We start from the raw sequence: 15,891 nt of genomic DNA on the forward strand, positions 1-15,891 counted from the left end.
CGAGTGACATTGCATATATCTTTGTAAAGCAAGAAAATATTTAATTAAAAAAAATATGAATTGTCTTGTGAATCTGTAATTTGGTACTAGAATGTTTTGTCAGATCAAAACCAGGTCTCCATAAACCAAAGGCAGCAAGGAAATGGAGGGAATCATCTCTATGTAATCTGTAGCTTGACTCAATACAGCAATTGATCTGAACACATTACTGTTTGGAAAACTCTTGCCAGGCACTGCTTCTCTGTTGACCCACTGTGGAGCTCTGCTTTCTTCTGCTTCTTTCTTTTTCCTTTCTTTTTCATCATTTTCAGTTTAAATTGTTTTGCTTACTCTTTTTATATATAAAAAAGGTAAAGGTAAAGGACCCCTGAAACTTAAGTCCAGAAGCAGACAACTCTGTGGTTGCGGCACTCATCTCGCTTTCCAAGCCGAGGGATCTGGCGTTTGTCCACAGACTGTTTTGTACGGGTCATGTGACCTGCATGACTAAGCCACTTCTGGCACAATGGAACACCAAAACCAGAGCAGCGCATGGAAATGCCATTTACCTTCCCACCGGAGCAGTACCTATTTATCTACTTGCACTTTTTGGCGTGCTTTCGAACTGCTAGGTTGGCAGGAGCTGGGACCGAGCAACGGGAGCTCACCCTGTTGCGGGGGGGGGGGGTCGAACCATATGCCAATTAAATGGAAGCTTTATTACACATTAGTGTACCAGGTTCTCATTTCATAGAAAACAGCTGCTCTGCTCTGATTAGCATATTTAAACAGCCCCTATCACAGGGATGGTGGCAGTTCGCTGAGAAAGATATGAGGTGAGGGGGATAAGCAGGACTTGGAGAACCATAGAAACTGTGCAAGTAAGACTTTAATTATTTCTCCTTATCAGTGCAAGTAAGACTTTAATTATTTCTCCTTATCAGTTGTTCTTTGTTGTTGAGCTCAGGCCTCAGCATGATAATGTAGCATTTCGGGCCAAAGATGCAGCCCAGTAACCCAGCACTGGAGGCCAAGATGGAGAAGATCTCCACCATCACCATGTACTTCCCTTTGGTGCTCAGGTAGGTTGGGACAAAAGACAGCCAAACACTGCAAAACAGCAACATGCTGAAAGTAATGAACTTGGCTTCATTGAAACTGTCAGGTAATTTGCGGGCCAGGAATGCTGCCAGGAAGCTGAAGAAAGCCAGGAGGCCCATGTAGCCCAGGACACAGGAAAACAAGGTCACAGACCCTTCATTACATTGTATAGTGATTTCTTCCATTAGTGAGTGCATGTCTAAATCTGGGAATGGGGGAGAAGTTGCCAACCAGAGAGTGCAAAGACTTGCCTGAATGAGGGAGCAGGAAAGGACAATGGAGTTGGCCAGTCTTTTCCCCACCCACTTCCTCAAGCTGGACCCTGGCTTGGTGGCCATGAAAGCTACAACTACGGTAATGGTTTTGGCTAGTACACAAGAAACAGCCACAGAGAAGATGATGCCAAAAGTAGGTTGTCTGAGAAAGCAGGCCATTTCCCCTGGCCTGCCAAGGAATAGTAAAGAAGAAAGGAAGCAGAGCAGAAGAGAGACCAGGAGAGCGTAGGTGAGGTCTCGGTTGTTGGCTTTGACAATGGGTGTATCTCTGTGCTTCACAAAAACTAATAACACTAAAGTTGTGACAATGGAGAAAGAAAGAGCAATTGAGGCTAGGCTGATTCCTAAGGGTTCTTTATACGAAAGAAAGCTGGTCATTTTGGAGATGCATCCATGTTTGTTCCTGTTTGGATATTGGTCTTCTGGGCATCTGAAACAGTCATCCATATCTGAAAAAACAGAAGCAGGTCAAATTCCAAATGTAATTCATATTCATCCTCTGCCTCCCATATGACCATTTTGGGCGTTCAACCTGAATATTCTTAATGAACTGGGATAAAATAAAAAATGCACTTTAGTATTGCAATAAGCCCCCAATTTACACCCAGTTAAGTTGTGTACATTCAACTTTACTCACTTGGCAAGCGAATAAATAAATAAATAAAAATAGGAGGAAAGCGGAGAGTGCATCTGGGAATAAAGGCTTTGGCAATCCCTCCCACCATGGAACCCAATGTGTTTTAACTATACACCTTTTTTTTTTTAGGTGTGATCCCCGGCATCTAACTCACAAACGTTGTGGGCTTACTGTATAACAATTATTCTTAGGAAAGGAGAAAGGAGATTCTGATTAAACATACAGAAAAACTTTCTGAGAGTTTTTCAAAAGGGGGACAATTTCCCTCAAAAGGTTGTTGACTCTCCTTCTTTAGAGGTTTTAAGCAGAAGTTGGGTGGTCATATGTAATACATGCCTTAGCTGAGATTTCTACATTGCAGGTGGTTGGAATAGATGACTTTTGGTGTCCCTTCCAACTCTACAATTCTATGATTAGGCTTATTGTATGGTATTGAGGAACAGATATTCCAACTTCTGAACCTGTTTTGGCTGACTGTGACAACATTGGATCAGACGACATAGCTAATTCTATTCATTATTATACTTATCTTACAAAATGAAGCAAAATAAGACTGAGGTATTGCTTGTGGGAAGTTCCCTAGACCAGGTTGATGGGAGACTGCCTGCTCTTGGCTGGCTTACACTCCCTCAACTTTAGCTTGTGGCTCTATCTGGACAGGGATAGCCTCACTTCTGTTCTCTATACTCTGGAAATGTCTAGGTTAGATTACTGCAAAGGCAAAATTTTCCATATGCGATGCCCGGTAGAGATTGACCAGTAGTCAATCAAGTCCTGGTATGTCACCACCTCACTTATGGCCTGTCTTGAACTACCTGTTTCTCTAGCCATACAACTTTAAGCTTATGTGAAGCTTCTCACTGCTGATACAGAGGGGGCTAAAATTCACCTCCCCCCCCCCAACATAGCAAATGTTGCAGAGGTAATTAAGGAGAAACATAACTCTCAGACCCAGCATCCACTACTCATAATCACACTTTGATTTCACCTCTTAAAGGCAGAAATTTGTCAAAATATTCACGACCATCATCATGACCATCATCAGGAGTGTTAACATTCCTCTACTAAGTATCTCTTTGGCAACAAACAATCTCTCTGATGAAAATAAAACATGAATTCTATGTCACAAACCATTCTGGTCTGAAATCTTCCCTTCTGGACATGGAGCACAATCATAGCAGCAAAATTGCTCCCCTTCCTTCCTTTTCTTCTGATGACCAGGGGGACAGCAGTCGTTGCACACAGAAACAGGCACAACCTATTCATAAATGGGAAAGAAAATTCAGAAAGGAGAAATGTCCCTACAGAAAAATATTGTGTAATTTCTTTGTTTGTTTAATTTTTGCCCGGGAACGGGAAATAAACTCTTTCCAGAAACTTTAGCTATAAACCTATGTTACAAAAGTAGAGCAATAATATCCAAGAAAACACAAAAGAATTGCTTTTTAAGATTACAGACTGTTGTTATTTTCAAGCCCTACTTGGAGATGCAGAGGATTGAAAATGGGGCCATTACATTTCAACTATTTTGTTATTCAGATGAGCTTTGGACTCTTTCCAGTGGGACAGAGCTTGCAGGGCTCATAATAACACTCCTGGACCCATACCTGGTTAAAACCCTTGTGCCATTTAATCTTGTCCTCATGAATGATGAATCTTCTTGCTTTCAAAGCATCATTGACCACCTGACCAACTTTCACTCGAAGGAAGGACTTGTTTGGGAATGTGACTATGTTCATGATGTCAAATGCACCTTCCATTTCCTTTTTACCATTGAAACTCACTGTTTCTCCTGCAGAGTTATTAAATACAATGCTACGAAGAAAAGGTTGCAGCTAATTGAAACATAACAAGACATAAAGGGGTTACAATTGATATGAAATGTAACAAAATGCTGTGATTTGGAAAGTCCCCATTTTACAACTACCGTGTTTCCCCCTTTTTAATACGTAGCCATAAAGTAAGCCATGACAGCATTTTTTAGGAGTTGCTATATCTAAGACACCCCCCGAAAATAAGACATACCTCTCATACCGTGTACAGCGAGGCCGCCGAGCGCCCCAGCCAGCCAGCGGGGCCTGGAACCAGCTGCTGCAGCGGCAAGCCACCTGCCAAAACAGGCGGCTGCAGAGTGGAGCGCTCCTCTTCCTGGCCCGGCCGAGGAGGCCTGCCGCCCCGCCGCCGGAACAGGCGGCTGCAGAGTGGAGCGCTCCGCAGCGCCGAGCGCTCGGAACGTCCAGCAGCACCGGACGGAGTGCCCAGCCAGAGTGGCGAGGCAGAGCGCATGGCCCAAGGCAGAGCAGCGGCGGGAGCCCCGCTGGCCCTGCCAGGGTGACGGGCGGCGGCGGGAGCCCTGCTGGCCCATTCCGCGCCGCCGGAACGTTGTGGGCTGCATGGCCCAAGGCAGAGCGGCGGCGGGAGCCCCGCTGGCCCTGCCAGGGTGACGGGCGGCGACGGGAGCCCTGTTGGCCCCTTCCGTGCCGCCGGAACGTTGTGGGCTGCATGGCCCAAGGCAGAGCGGCGGCGGGAGCCCCGCTGGCCCTGCCAGGGTGACGGGCGGAGGCGGGAGCCCTGCTGGCCCCTTCCGCGCCGCCGGAACGTTGTGGGCTGCATGGCCCAAGGCAGAGCGGCGGCGGGAGCCCCGCTGGCCCTGCCAGGGTGACGGGCGGCGGCGGGAGCCCTGCTGGCCCCTTCCGCGCCGCCGGAACGTTGTGGGCTGCATGGCCCAAGGCAGAGCGGCGGCGGGAGGCTCGCGGGTCCTTCCGCGGCACCGGGGCGCAGACGGCGGCGGAAGCGCTGCTGGCCCCTTCCGCCCCGCCGGAGCGGCGTGGGCTGCATGGCCCGCCGCCGGAATGTTGTGCGCAGGGAAGCAGGAGGCAGGCAGGCGGGCTGGGCGATGGGCTGCACTCGGCGGGGCCGGTAGTGAGCTCAACGCTGGCCTGCGCCAGCCTGCACCAGGGGCTCCGGCTCAGTCCGTTGCCGGCGCACGGCACCTCGTCGTGGCCGGGATCTGGGTCATGGTTAGGTGAGTGCCCTCCCCTCCCATAGCGGCGCCCGGGTCGAGGCTGCCTCTGAGCATGCACATCCCCCCCCCCGCCAGTCCAGTGCCGGGGAAAAGGCGTCTTGGAAAGCCGGGGTGGGTTTATAGCTGGGGATGGGGTGGTCTCTGAGCATGCACAAAGTGCCTCCCTCACCGCTGCCTTTGCTCTTTTTTCCTTGTCTCTTTTTAAAAGAAGTTGCTCCCCAGGGTGGGTCCATAATAAAAATCGTAATAAAAAATTAAGACATCCCCTGAAAATAAGACACCTTGTGTTTTTTTGAGGAAAAAAAGTTATAAGACGGTGTCTTAAAAAAGGGGAAACACGGTATTGCTAGATGTATAAGCTTAGATGAGGGCAAAAGGCCTTTAATTCAGAGTTTGGCTCATACAACCCCTTCCCCCTAGAACAAGTTCTGCTGGGTTTACAGGTCACGTGAATGAGCTTCAAAGGTTTTAGAATTGGGGTAATTTTCACCCTGCCCTCCCACTAACACCCCCTTTATGCAACCTATCAAATCCTTGGCTCAGTCAGCTGAAACACAGTTAACCTGGGATGGAAGACATGCATCAAAGTATCTTCAGTATTGCTGGGATGGGAAACATCAGATGGATCAGCCTGAGAACCATGGATTCCAATAAACCCTCATCCCAGAAGGTCTTAGGTTCGGCTTGCTGCCTTGCCATAACAGATTTACTGTAGTGTAGACCAAATTTATTTTCTGGAAAAATGTGCATAAGATGATGTAAACATAAACCACACACATCCCTACATTGCTGGGTTTGCACTAGATGGGCCTTGGGGTCCTTCCATCTCTAAAATTCTATGACTAAATGATTCTAATTTTCTCATTGAATAAATTTATAATGCTATTTTGTAAGGTACTTGTAGATGCAGTCCCACCTTGGAGTATTCAATCCATTAAATTAAGAAGAATTTGATTTCTATATATTACCTTCAGAGGTTGCCAATTTTGAAGATTCAACTTTCCATCTGCCATTAAAGTCTTCTGCTTCAATCTTGTTGAGACAATGGCATGCAAAGCATGAGCCACAACATAGACAGCATTATAGATACTGTAGCTGTGGCCAGTCATGCCCATTTCAAACAGTGCCCCCGGAAGGCTCTTCAGCCTCTCTTCCCCAGTACAATGTCCATTACTATCCAAAGGCTCACTGGGGTTTGGAAATGTACAGTCAAATGCTTGCTCCCAGAAGTCCTTGAGGAAACCATCTCTGTCTATTCTATCAGGCTTTATATTCTGAAGAAATGTGCTGAACCCTAGAAGCTCTTCTGAGTGAATTGTTAAGGAAATTGCACCTTGAAAGGGCTCAAGATCCCAAGACCTTTGAAAACCTGTTAATATGAAGTCAATCTGGGTTGGTATGATCCAAACTTTTCCAAATGACGAACTTTCCTTATTTTCAGGATCACTAAGAAATATAACACTTCTCATCCAAACAAGGGTTAAACTTTCTCCAAAGAGTATACATGTGGTGACTTTATTATCTCTTAAAGAGAGATAGATATTCAATATCACATCCATTATTTTACTCAGCTTATCTATATGGGCTACTTGTGGTATATTTTGAAAGAAGGCTGAACAGATTCCATGCTCGGAAAGCAGCGGTACCAGGGTCTCCAAGAATTTTTCTCCACCGTCACCTTCCACAACAAAAAGTCCAACCCATGTCCATCCAAAATGCTTTAGTAAGCTGATGATCCCCATATACTGATGGCTGTCATTGGGTACCATGTGGTAAAAGGAAGGGAAGTGATCTGTGTCACTATCCCCTGGAGGAAAAGATCCATATGTGAGCTAAAAGGAAGTGTACAGAGATGATGGAGTTAACATTAAGATAAACCTTCATTTTGAGCATGTACCTGATCATTCAACAAATGTAATTCAGAGCACGGTGTGGGTTCAGGGACAGTTAAACCCAAATTCCCTTTTCTAGTTAAATTTTCAACTATTTTTTTAAAATAAAAAATTCCGGAAATTTTCTTTCTTCCCTCATTTTATACATTTTCTAGAAATTCAGCACTGGCATGTTAGGCTAGTGCCTCAGTTTATAGTATCTTTCTAAAGCTTTATTATACGAGTGATTGCCAAAGAGACATGATGATCATCATCATCATCACTATTATTAGTATCATTCTAAATTGAATCCCAGCTATTAACATGACTGCTAGTCTGGATTATAAGCAATGGAAGAACGTACATTGTGAAAATCCACACCTGTTCCCATTCAAAGCTGCTACCTGAGGAATCTTGTAGAGGCCTATGGTGTCAGCCATATAGAAGGAGGTATCAGAGCTAAGTCCTCCAATGACGGCTATGAGGTTTTTCTCCATGTCACATGTATAGTTGGGGATAAATCTATTCAGTTTGAAAAGTAGGTCCAGAGTTGTCCGATACGTCATCCTTGCATCATAATAACTATCATAGATGTGGAATCCAAGGGTGAGATTGGGCAAGATCTTGGGGTTCACATTTATCTCTTTTACAGCAAATGCCAAGGCAAGGGTGTGCTGGTAGAATTTCGTCACCACACTGCAAATGAATTCAAGTGTAAATTCTACAATGTGTGGAATCAACATATCATTATATGGATCATTTCTGTCTCAAACTAAAATATAGATTGAAATGAGAATATTTTCTCTTCTTGTAAGTCATATTTCTAAGGTAAGAAGCACCAAAAAAATCCAAATAACATTCATTTTTCATCAGGTCATTTGCATTCTGCATATCAATCCTGCATATTAAATCTATTGTTAATCTGCTGCTTGTACTTTTCAACTGACTTGATTTAAGAAACAAAACAAAACCCACAGCTACATATATCTCTTTTGGTATGTGACCAATTCATATACCAAGTTTGTCCTGGACAATGAAACCTAGAACCCTAAACACAGGGACTGTCTTTCCTGAATTTCTGCTGTAGTTTGCTTTCAAAATCACTTTTGCGGGTCTTTGGACTAAAATAAAGAATATGTGTGACAATCCGATACTTATCAGGAAATAAGTTCCGTTTTTCAAATAAATTTATTCCATTTTCCAATTTATCAAATTAAAATAAAAAAACAATCTTTTATACAAAACATCTTATATTTTCCTCTTACATCTTGCTCTGCCGAGCTATGACTTCCCCCCCTCCCTTCATGCGGGTTTCTTGTTAACTCCGTTTTTTTGCAGTTCCTTTTTAACTTTTTAGTCAATTCGTAGGATTTATTTCAATCCTGCAAGTGTTTTTAAAGATCTACAGTTTTTCTCCATATAGTCCACATATTTACTCCAGTCCTTTTGAAACCTCGTCTCACCTTGGTCACGGATCTTGCAAGTCAGTCTAGCAAGTTCAGCATTGTAAGAGAGAGGGCTTGCAGAGAGCAGCCCACTCTGCTTACTTCCACCAGATGGGAGAGCAGCAGCAAGTCTGGGAGTTCAAATCAGGAACAGGAAGGGTTAAGACGGGTCCAGGGCTCTGCAGAGTCCTGGTGGCTCAGCTCCAGGTTGGTAGCAGGGAAGCAGGGGAGGAGCTAGCTTCAGCAGGGGCTGGAAAGGAGGGAGGAGAGAGAACGGCACCTCAGGAGCCTGGTTTGGGACCACGGAGGACCCATAGAGCAAGGAGGAGGGGCGTTTGGAGTCTTAAAAGGGGGGTCAGAGCCCACGAGACGCCATTGTGGGCTTCTGCCCCATGCAGAGCAGACATGATTTGAGACATCTCACCACTGTATATAGCATGCACAATAAAACTATGAAAATCCAGAGGATGTGTGGAGTGCTTACTCGGGAGTAGCCAACACCCCATCTGTGACAGCAAGCCCACAATCTCTTGATGGCTACCCCGAGGGAAGAGGGCTGCAAATGTAGCAGCCGGCATGAAGTTGGCAGCATCTAAAGCAGAAGAGAGAGATGCCAAGGGAGGATTGGCATGAGTTGCCAGCACCCTGCAACTATGGAACGGCTCAAGCACCAGGTAGGCACCCGGGCACAGGGGAAGCCAAGCTTAGTGAACCGAGCAGCTCGGAACACAGCCAAGCCAGAGGAGCGGAGGCTGGACAAGCAGAGAGGACACTCGGGACGGGCCAGCACTTTGTAGGGCGACCCTCAGCACAAGCTGGCTCTAAGACTGAGAGGCATGGTGGCGTGGAAGTGCAGGAGGCTGAGAGGCGAGTCCGGGCAGAGGGGACAGACGGAGGGGAAAGGCAGCGGCCACAAGTTCCCATACAGTCCCGGGGAGGCAGCTGCAGCCAAGCACAGCCCCCTCCAGCCAGATGTGATGCAGAGGGACAAGGCCCGCGCGCGGGTACTTTCAAACGCTGACGCGGGAAAACAGAGGGAAGAGAAAGGCGGGAGATGCCTTTACAATGCACCCAGCCACTGGGTGGAACACTGCCCCCAGAGGAAGGAATGGCGAGAGCAGGCAGGCACAGACACAAGCCTGGATGCCAGATCAGGAGGGGAGGGGCCAGGCAGAGCACCAACAACTGAGCCCTCCTGTAACACCCCACAGCACGACAAAGAGATGGAAGTAAGTCTGCAGCTGCCAAGAGGCCAGACCCAGGAGACAGTCGGGCTTCTCTGCAGGGGCAGCAGCAATGATTTCCTATCGGTGGACTTTGCTAGGCAGAATCAGATTCCCCTTTTCCCAAGGAAGCTTCCCATGAGCGTCTCGGCCATAGACGGCAGGGAATTGCAGGAGGGTGAGGTCACGCAACAGACCCCCTCTCGGAAGATGACAGTGAACAAGCACACAGAAGTGCTAGCTTTGGACTTAATGGACAATGACCCTGTGGGCAGCCAGCGACGGGGAGATCTCACCTTTGGAGATGCAGACGGCAAGGAGCACTGCAGGAAAGAAGAAGAACCCTCAGGATCGCACCACATCAGCTCCCCAGGCGGATGGAACGACGCAGAGGCGGGGATGCAGGAAGAGAAACTGAGCCGACTCACCAAAGAGGACACTTTTACCCAGAACATACGGAGGGACTTGAGGGAGAAAAAGGGGGCAGGGGAAGGGCTTGCCGAGAAAGAGGGGTTACTCTTTAGCAATGATGCCCGGTATATGCCCCAGGACTCCCTCAGAGGGAAGATTCTCAGGCAATATCATGACAACCCCACGGAGGGGCATGCAGTACATGTCTTCACGAGGCTCACACCCAGTAAGGCCAGTCTTGGGCGAAACCCCAGAGCCTTCCCAGAGCAGGGGGAGGGGGAGATTGGGGGACCACCTATTGAGGCATGGGGTGAGAGGAGGGAGACAGTACACCAACAACTGGATGGAGACGTGGCAAGGAGCAATGAGGCTTACAAGGAGGGGGCAGACCATCACGGGGGACTGGAGAAGGTCTTCCACGGAGGGGACAGGGTCTGGCTGTGGTCAGAAGGCCTTCCCATGGGGGGAAGGGGGAAGAAGCTGGCACCCAGAAGGCTGGGGCCCTTCAAGGTTCTGACACAGATCAACCCTGTCACCTTCAGGGGGGAAGTACCTACAGCGAGAAAGGTCCATCCCGTGGGTCACAGGTCTTTGCTCTCACACTTTAGGGAAAGCCCAAGGTTCAGAGGACGTGACACACATCCAACACAAGACGCTGACAGGAGGGAGGGGGAGGAAATCACACAAAAGACACTAGACAGAAGGGTGGAGGGAGAAGGCAGCCAAGAGGTTCCAGAAAGAAAGGAAGAGGAGGAGGTCTACAGTGCCACAGCGAGCCCGGGCTCCCGGTGGGGAGAGGGGGGGTTAAAATGTCTGATGGCCAGGCAGGGCACTCCTGCTTCCCAAAACGCGGAGGCAACCACGCACACCATGCAAGGGGAGGACCGCACACTGGAACTGCACGCTCCTTTCTCCCACAGACCCAAACCACCACACGTCAGTAGCACAGGGAACACAGAGGGGGAGGGCGATCCCAGGTGGGGAGCAGGGGAGACGCAGACCCAAGGAGCCCTCCGGGAATCGGAAGCAATTTTCCAGAGGGAGGAGGAGGATGACAACGGAAGGAACTACACGGACCAGCCACCCAGCACCGACGGGGAACAGGATTTTACACACACTACAGAGGAGGAAGACCTGTCAGGCTTCCAGCCCTCTTTACAGACATCAGACCAGGCAAACCAGGCCTCAGAAAGGGGGGGGGGAGCCTGGAGGGGGGGTGGATGTAAGAGAGAGGGCTTGCAGAGAGCAGCCCACTCTGCTTACTTCCACCAGATGGGAGAGCAGCAGCAAGTCTGGGAGTTCAAATCAGGAACAGGAAGGGTTAAGACGGGTCCAGGGCTCTGCAGAGTCCTGGTGGCTCAGCTCCAGGTTGGTAGCAGGGAAGCAGGGGAGGAGCTAGCTTCAGCAGGGGCTGGAAAGGAGGGAGGAGAGAGAACGGCACCTCAGGAGCCTGGTTTGGGACCACGGAGGACCCATAGAGCAAGGAGGAGGGGCGTTTGGAGTCTTAAAAGGGGGGTCAGAGCCCACGAGACGCCATTGTGGGCTTCTGCCCCATGCAGAGCAGACATGATTTGAGACATCTCACCACTGTATATAGCATGCACAATAAAACTATGAAAATCCAGAGGATGTGTGGAGTGCTTACTCGGGAGTAGCCAACACCCCATCTGTGACAAGCATAGTCCATCATTTTTATCTGCCACTCATCAATTGTTGGTAATTCCTGTAATTTCCATTTTTGGGCTAACAATGTCCTAGCCGCGGTTGTCGCATACATAAACTATACTTGATCTTCTTTTCTAATCTCTCCTCCTATTATTCCTAACAAAAATGCTTCCGGTTTTTTTTTTGGAAAAGTATATCTAAACATCTTTTTCAATTCATTATATAAAGGAAATAAGTTCCATTGAACTCTGTGGGGATTACCTCTTAGTAGACAGTTGTGGGTGGGTTTCTGCTCTGCGGCAGTTTGGTGAATCATCTGTTTTTCTCCTAGATGATCCCAGGTCCAATAGTTGACAACTCCACTAGGTCTGGGAATGTCGCTCTGCTAGAAACTCTGGTAAACTGCTACCCATTACTGTTTTTAATACTGAGCTAGATTTACTAATACAGTGGTACCTCGGTTTAAGTTCACAATTGGTTCCGAAAGTCTGTACTTAACCTGAAGCGTACTTAACCTGAAGCGAACTTTTCCATTAAAAGTAATGGAAAGTGGATTAATCCGTTCCAGATGGGTCTGCGGAGTACTCAACCTGAAGCATACTTAACCCGAAGTATGAGTGTAATCGTTTTGGAAGTCCGTACTTAACTTGAAGTGTACTTAACCTGAAGCAAACTTTCCTATTGAAAGTAATGGAAAGTGGATTAATCCGTTCCAGACGGGTCCGCGGAGTACTTAAGCTGAAAGCACTCAAACCAAAGCGTACTTAAACCGAGGTATGACTGTAGTATGACTCTTCATAAGACAGCTTCTGGTGTTTATTTCTAGGACTGCACCACATGAGCCAAGTCCTAGGTGCCAAGGCAGATCACCCGCCCCCGCCAAAAAAATTTTTTAGAGGGCCGTTTCACTCCACCCTTGGCTCTTTGCGATTTTATGCCTGTGACATGATGACATTGTGTTGGATTCCTTCAGTCATCTTGAGAAGATGGGGGTTCTGGACTACACCATAATTTCCTGAGAGTTAGTTCTTATTAAAATCCATGAGACAAATTAGTTGAGACTTTCAACGTCCCATTGATCCCAATAGGAAAACATCTGACACATTCCCATTCCAACCTATGTATTTCTATTCAGAACAGCAAACCATTTTGTTCAGTGGGTCTTATTCTCAGAGGAATGAAGCACTAAGATTTAGCTCTGTGTGTGTGTGTGTGTGTGTGTGTGTGCAATATAAATTTTTTCATTAAAAAATCGCATCCGTTTACAAAAATTTTTACATTAAACAATACAATAAGAAACATATAAAAATTAAAATCGGAAATTAGATTTTACATAAACATTTATGTATTCTAAAATGCCTGCATAAGTTTGATGTGTAAGAAACATTATCAGAAGACATTTAAAAGTCGGAATATATGTGTTGTATTGCTTTTAAATTGTTCTTTTATGTGCAGATGCCTTAGTGCTTTTCATGTCTCATGATGTTAAGTTGAATTGCAATTCCGCTGAAAATGGGAGCAGAAATTACCAATGCTTGCTCATTCCTTCTATGCCCAGACAGGAAATTAATCCCAAGAATATGATAAATATATGATAAATATATGCTTTTCCAGTTGCATACAAGCTGCAAATGAAATGCCAAATAATTTATTAATTTTCTCTCCCATTCTTAGTGTGTTTCTTGTGCACTGAAATTAATTGCATGAAATAATGTAATGGTAAAGGTAAAGGCAAAGGGACCCTTGACCATTAGGTCCAGTCGTAACCGACTCTGGGGTTGCGGCGCTCATCTTGCTTTATTGGCCGAGGGAGCCGGTGTACAGCTTCCAGGTCATGACAAATCTGCTTCTGGAGAACCACGGAAACACTGTTTACCTTCCCGCTGTAGCAGTACCTATTTATCGTATCTATTTGCACTTCGATGTGCTTTCGAACTGCTAGGTTGGCAGGAGCTGGGACCGAGAGACGGGAGCTCACCCCGACGCGGGGATTTGAACCGCCAACCTTCTGATCGGCAAGCCCTAGGCTCTGTGGTTTAACCCACAGTGCCACCCGCGTCCCTGAATGTAATGGTAAGATGCATAAATTCATCTCAAGTGGACAACAAGATGAATAGTTTATTTTTGTGTGAAAGATTAACTTCAGAAGAACAGAACTAAATCAGTGCTGCGTGTGATATAAGAATAAGAATAATTTATTATTGGCCAAGTACATTTTCCAACATACTTGGAATTTGTTTCAGCTACATTGCATTGTAAACATACACACACTGTTCCACTCACAATACAAATAAGCAAAGAAACCCACCCATAATTGACCTCCCCTTCAGCTACACATCTACAAGTTTAACAATTTTATGGCACAAGGGGAAAATACTGTTCCTGTGCCTGGCCGATTTTGTATATGAAGACCTGTAGCGACGTCCAGATGGGAGTAAATCTAGCAGATGATGACCGGGATGTAAAAGATCTGCTGCAATTCTCTCTGCTCTCTTCTTAACTCTGGTAGCATAGATTGTCTCTACTGTAGGCAAGCTGGCACCAAATACCCTTTCTGCAATTCTTACAGCTCGTTGGAGCCTTTTCTTGTCTGTCTTGGAGGCTGTACCATACCAAGCAGTAATAGAATTACAGAGAACAGTTTCAATGATGCTGCTGTAAAATTGGATCAACACTTCCTATATACAGGATAGAATGGAAAACAATGCCTTTTTTCATTCCTAGTCTCATATAAAGCAATTTGGAAATGAAATAAATAATATAAAATGAAGTGATAAATAGGTTCCATTAATTTGAGAAGCATTTTGAGAGAGATTTTGAGAAGACTTTGCACTCCTAATGTGATAGAGAATGAGGAGTTCCCAGGGATGGATGTATTGAATTATTTGTGATCCTGTAGAATTATTTACTTACTTGAAGTGTTTCTATCTCTTCTACAGCAAGAAAATGCCCCAAAGCAGTTTACACTGGGTAATTAGTGCTTTAAGACTTAATTTTGTATATGACACAAAAGTCAGAGGAGGAAGGCAAGAATGGGCACCAGATTTCGGTGTTGCACAGGCTTCCACTGCATTTGAAATGCCAAGGTTTACCACTGCAAAATGAAACAATAATTATTTTTATCATTTGAGGGGATATAGACCTTATTATGGAACTTCGAATGTATTCTGTGAAGCGTGTAATTTAAATAAAGCTTTCTGTCATTTGTTTTGGTGTGTATTTAGATATATGTGTTGTTTGTGTGTGTGTTTGTGTGTGTGTGTGGACAGACAGACAGACAGATGATAGGATTAATCTAAGGTTCCCATATTTCAAGAAGTAAAAATTCCGGACACAGTTGCTCAGCCTTTTGGGGGTGGCAATCATTCAAAAAGTTATTGAGCCTTTTAGGGGTGATCGTCCAAAGTTGTTCAGCTCTTTTTTTTTAGCAGGGAGCACAGAAAATCCTGGACAATTACTATGAATTTAAAATTTTTCCCAGTTGCCGATTTAGCACCAACCCTCCATCCCTCACATTGCCAGAATCTTCTGGTTCATATGGCAACCCTATTCAATCTGAAATAAGTTGGTGCACAAATAGTTATTTAAAAATAAAAGGAAAAAAATAAAATAAAAGACTTTCATGGGGGAAGAAATATTTTGCGAAACTGGACGACCAGCTTTCATACAGCACTAGATTTACGTTTGAATTTATTCCCAGTGTTATCTTTTTCATCTTTACTCTCCAACTCTCAAACATGAGGACTGTATAGAAATCACACATACTTTGGGTGCAATTAAACCCAAACTTATACCTTATTCCCTTTTCTCTATAGTTTTATAAAATGGGAAACAATTGTCTGTGATGAACGTCTGCAAGCTGAGTGCAAGAATGGTGCCCTTTTACTTGCAGATGGAAAGCAATACCCAGGCAGTAACTGACAATGAGAAGTGCTGAGGGTTTGACCTTTTGGAGCTTTCTCAATTATGTAAATGCTTCCTTGTGAAGCGGTATAATTATATATTTGCCTGAAACATCTTTGTCCTTTTTCAGCCAGAAAAGGCTCCCAAAGTGGCTTACATATGTCAGAATGCTTAAAATGTAGGAGACATGACACAAAAGGAATGGGGATTTGAAGGGATAAGTGGGGAGACACTTACTATGGAATTTTGAACATGTTCTGTGAAGGCTGTTCTCTGAAGAAAACCTCATCAGATTCATAAAAGATCTGAGAAGAAATCCCACCGATGATGAGGCCACCTGGCTGGTACCACTCATG

The 15,891-nt window shown here is 45.7% G+C and overlaps 1 protein-coding gene across 1 annotated transcript; it reads right to left on the reverse strand.

The window, feature by feature from the left end:
* Positions 1 to 902: 902 nt before the first annotated feature.
* Positions 903 to 15,891, reverse strand: LOC118078124 (vomeronasal type-2 receptor 26-like). Its single transcript, XM_035101845.2, has 6 exons — positions 15,773 to 15,891; positions 7,293 to 7,584; positions 5,986 to 6,849; positions 3,600 to 3,827; positions 3,124 to 3,250; positions 903 to 1,804 (listed from the first exon to the last, which is right to left on the reverse strand). Exons 1-6 carry the CDS (start codon positions 15,787 to 15,789, stop codon positions 903 to 905), a joined length of 2,430 nt encoding a protein of 809 aa, XP_034957736.2. The 5' UTR covers positions 15,790 to 15,891.

The sequence above is a fragment of the Zootoca vivipara genome, chromosome 12 (assembly GCF_965207765.1).
Source record: "Zootoca vivipara chromosome 12, rZooViv2.hap1.1, whole genome shotgun sequence".
Classification (NCBI taxonomy): domain Eukaryota; kingdom Metazoa; phylum Chordata; class Lepidosauria; order Squamata; family Lacertidae; genus Zootoca; species Zootoca vivipara.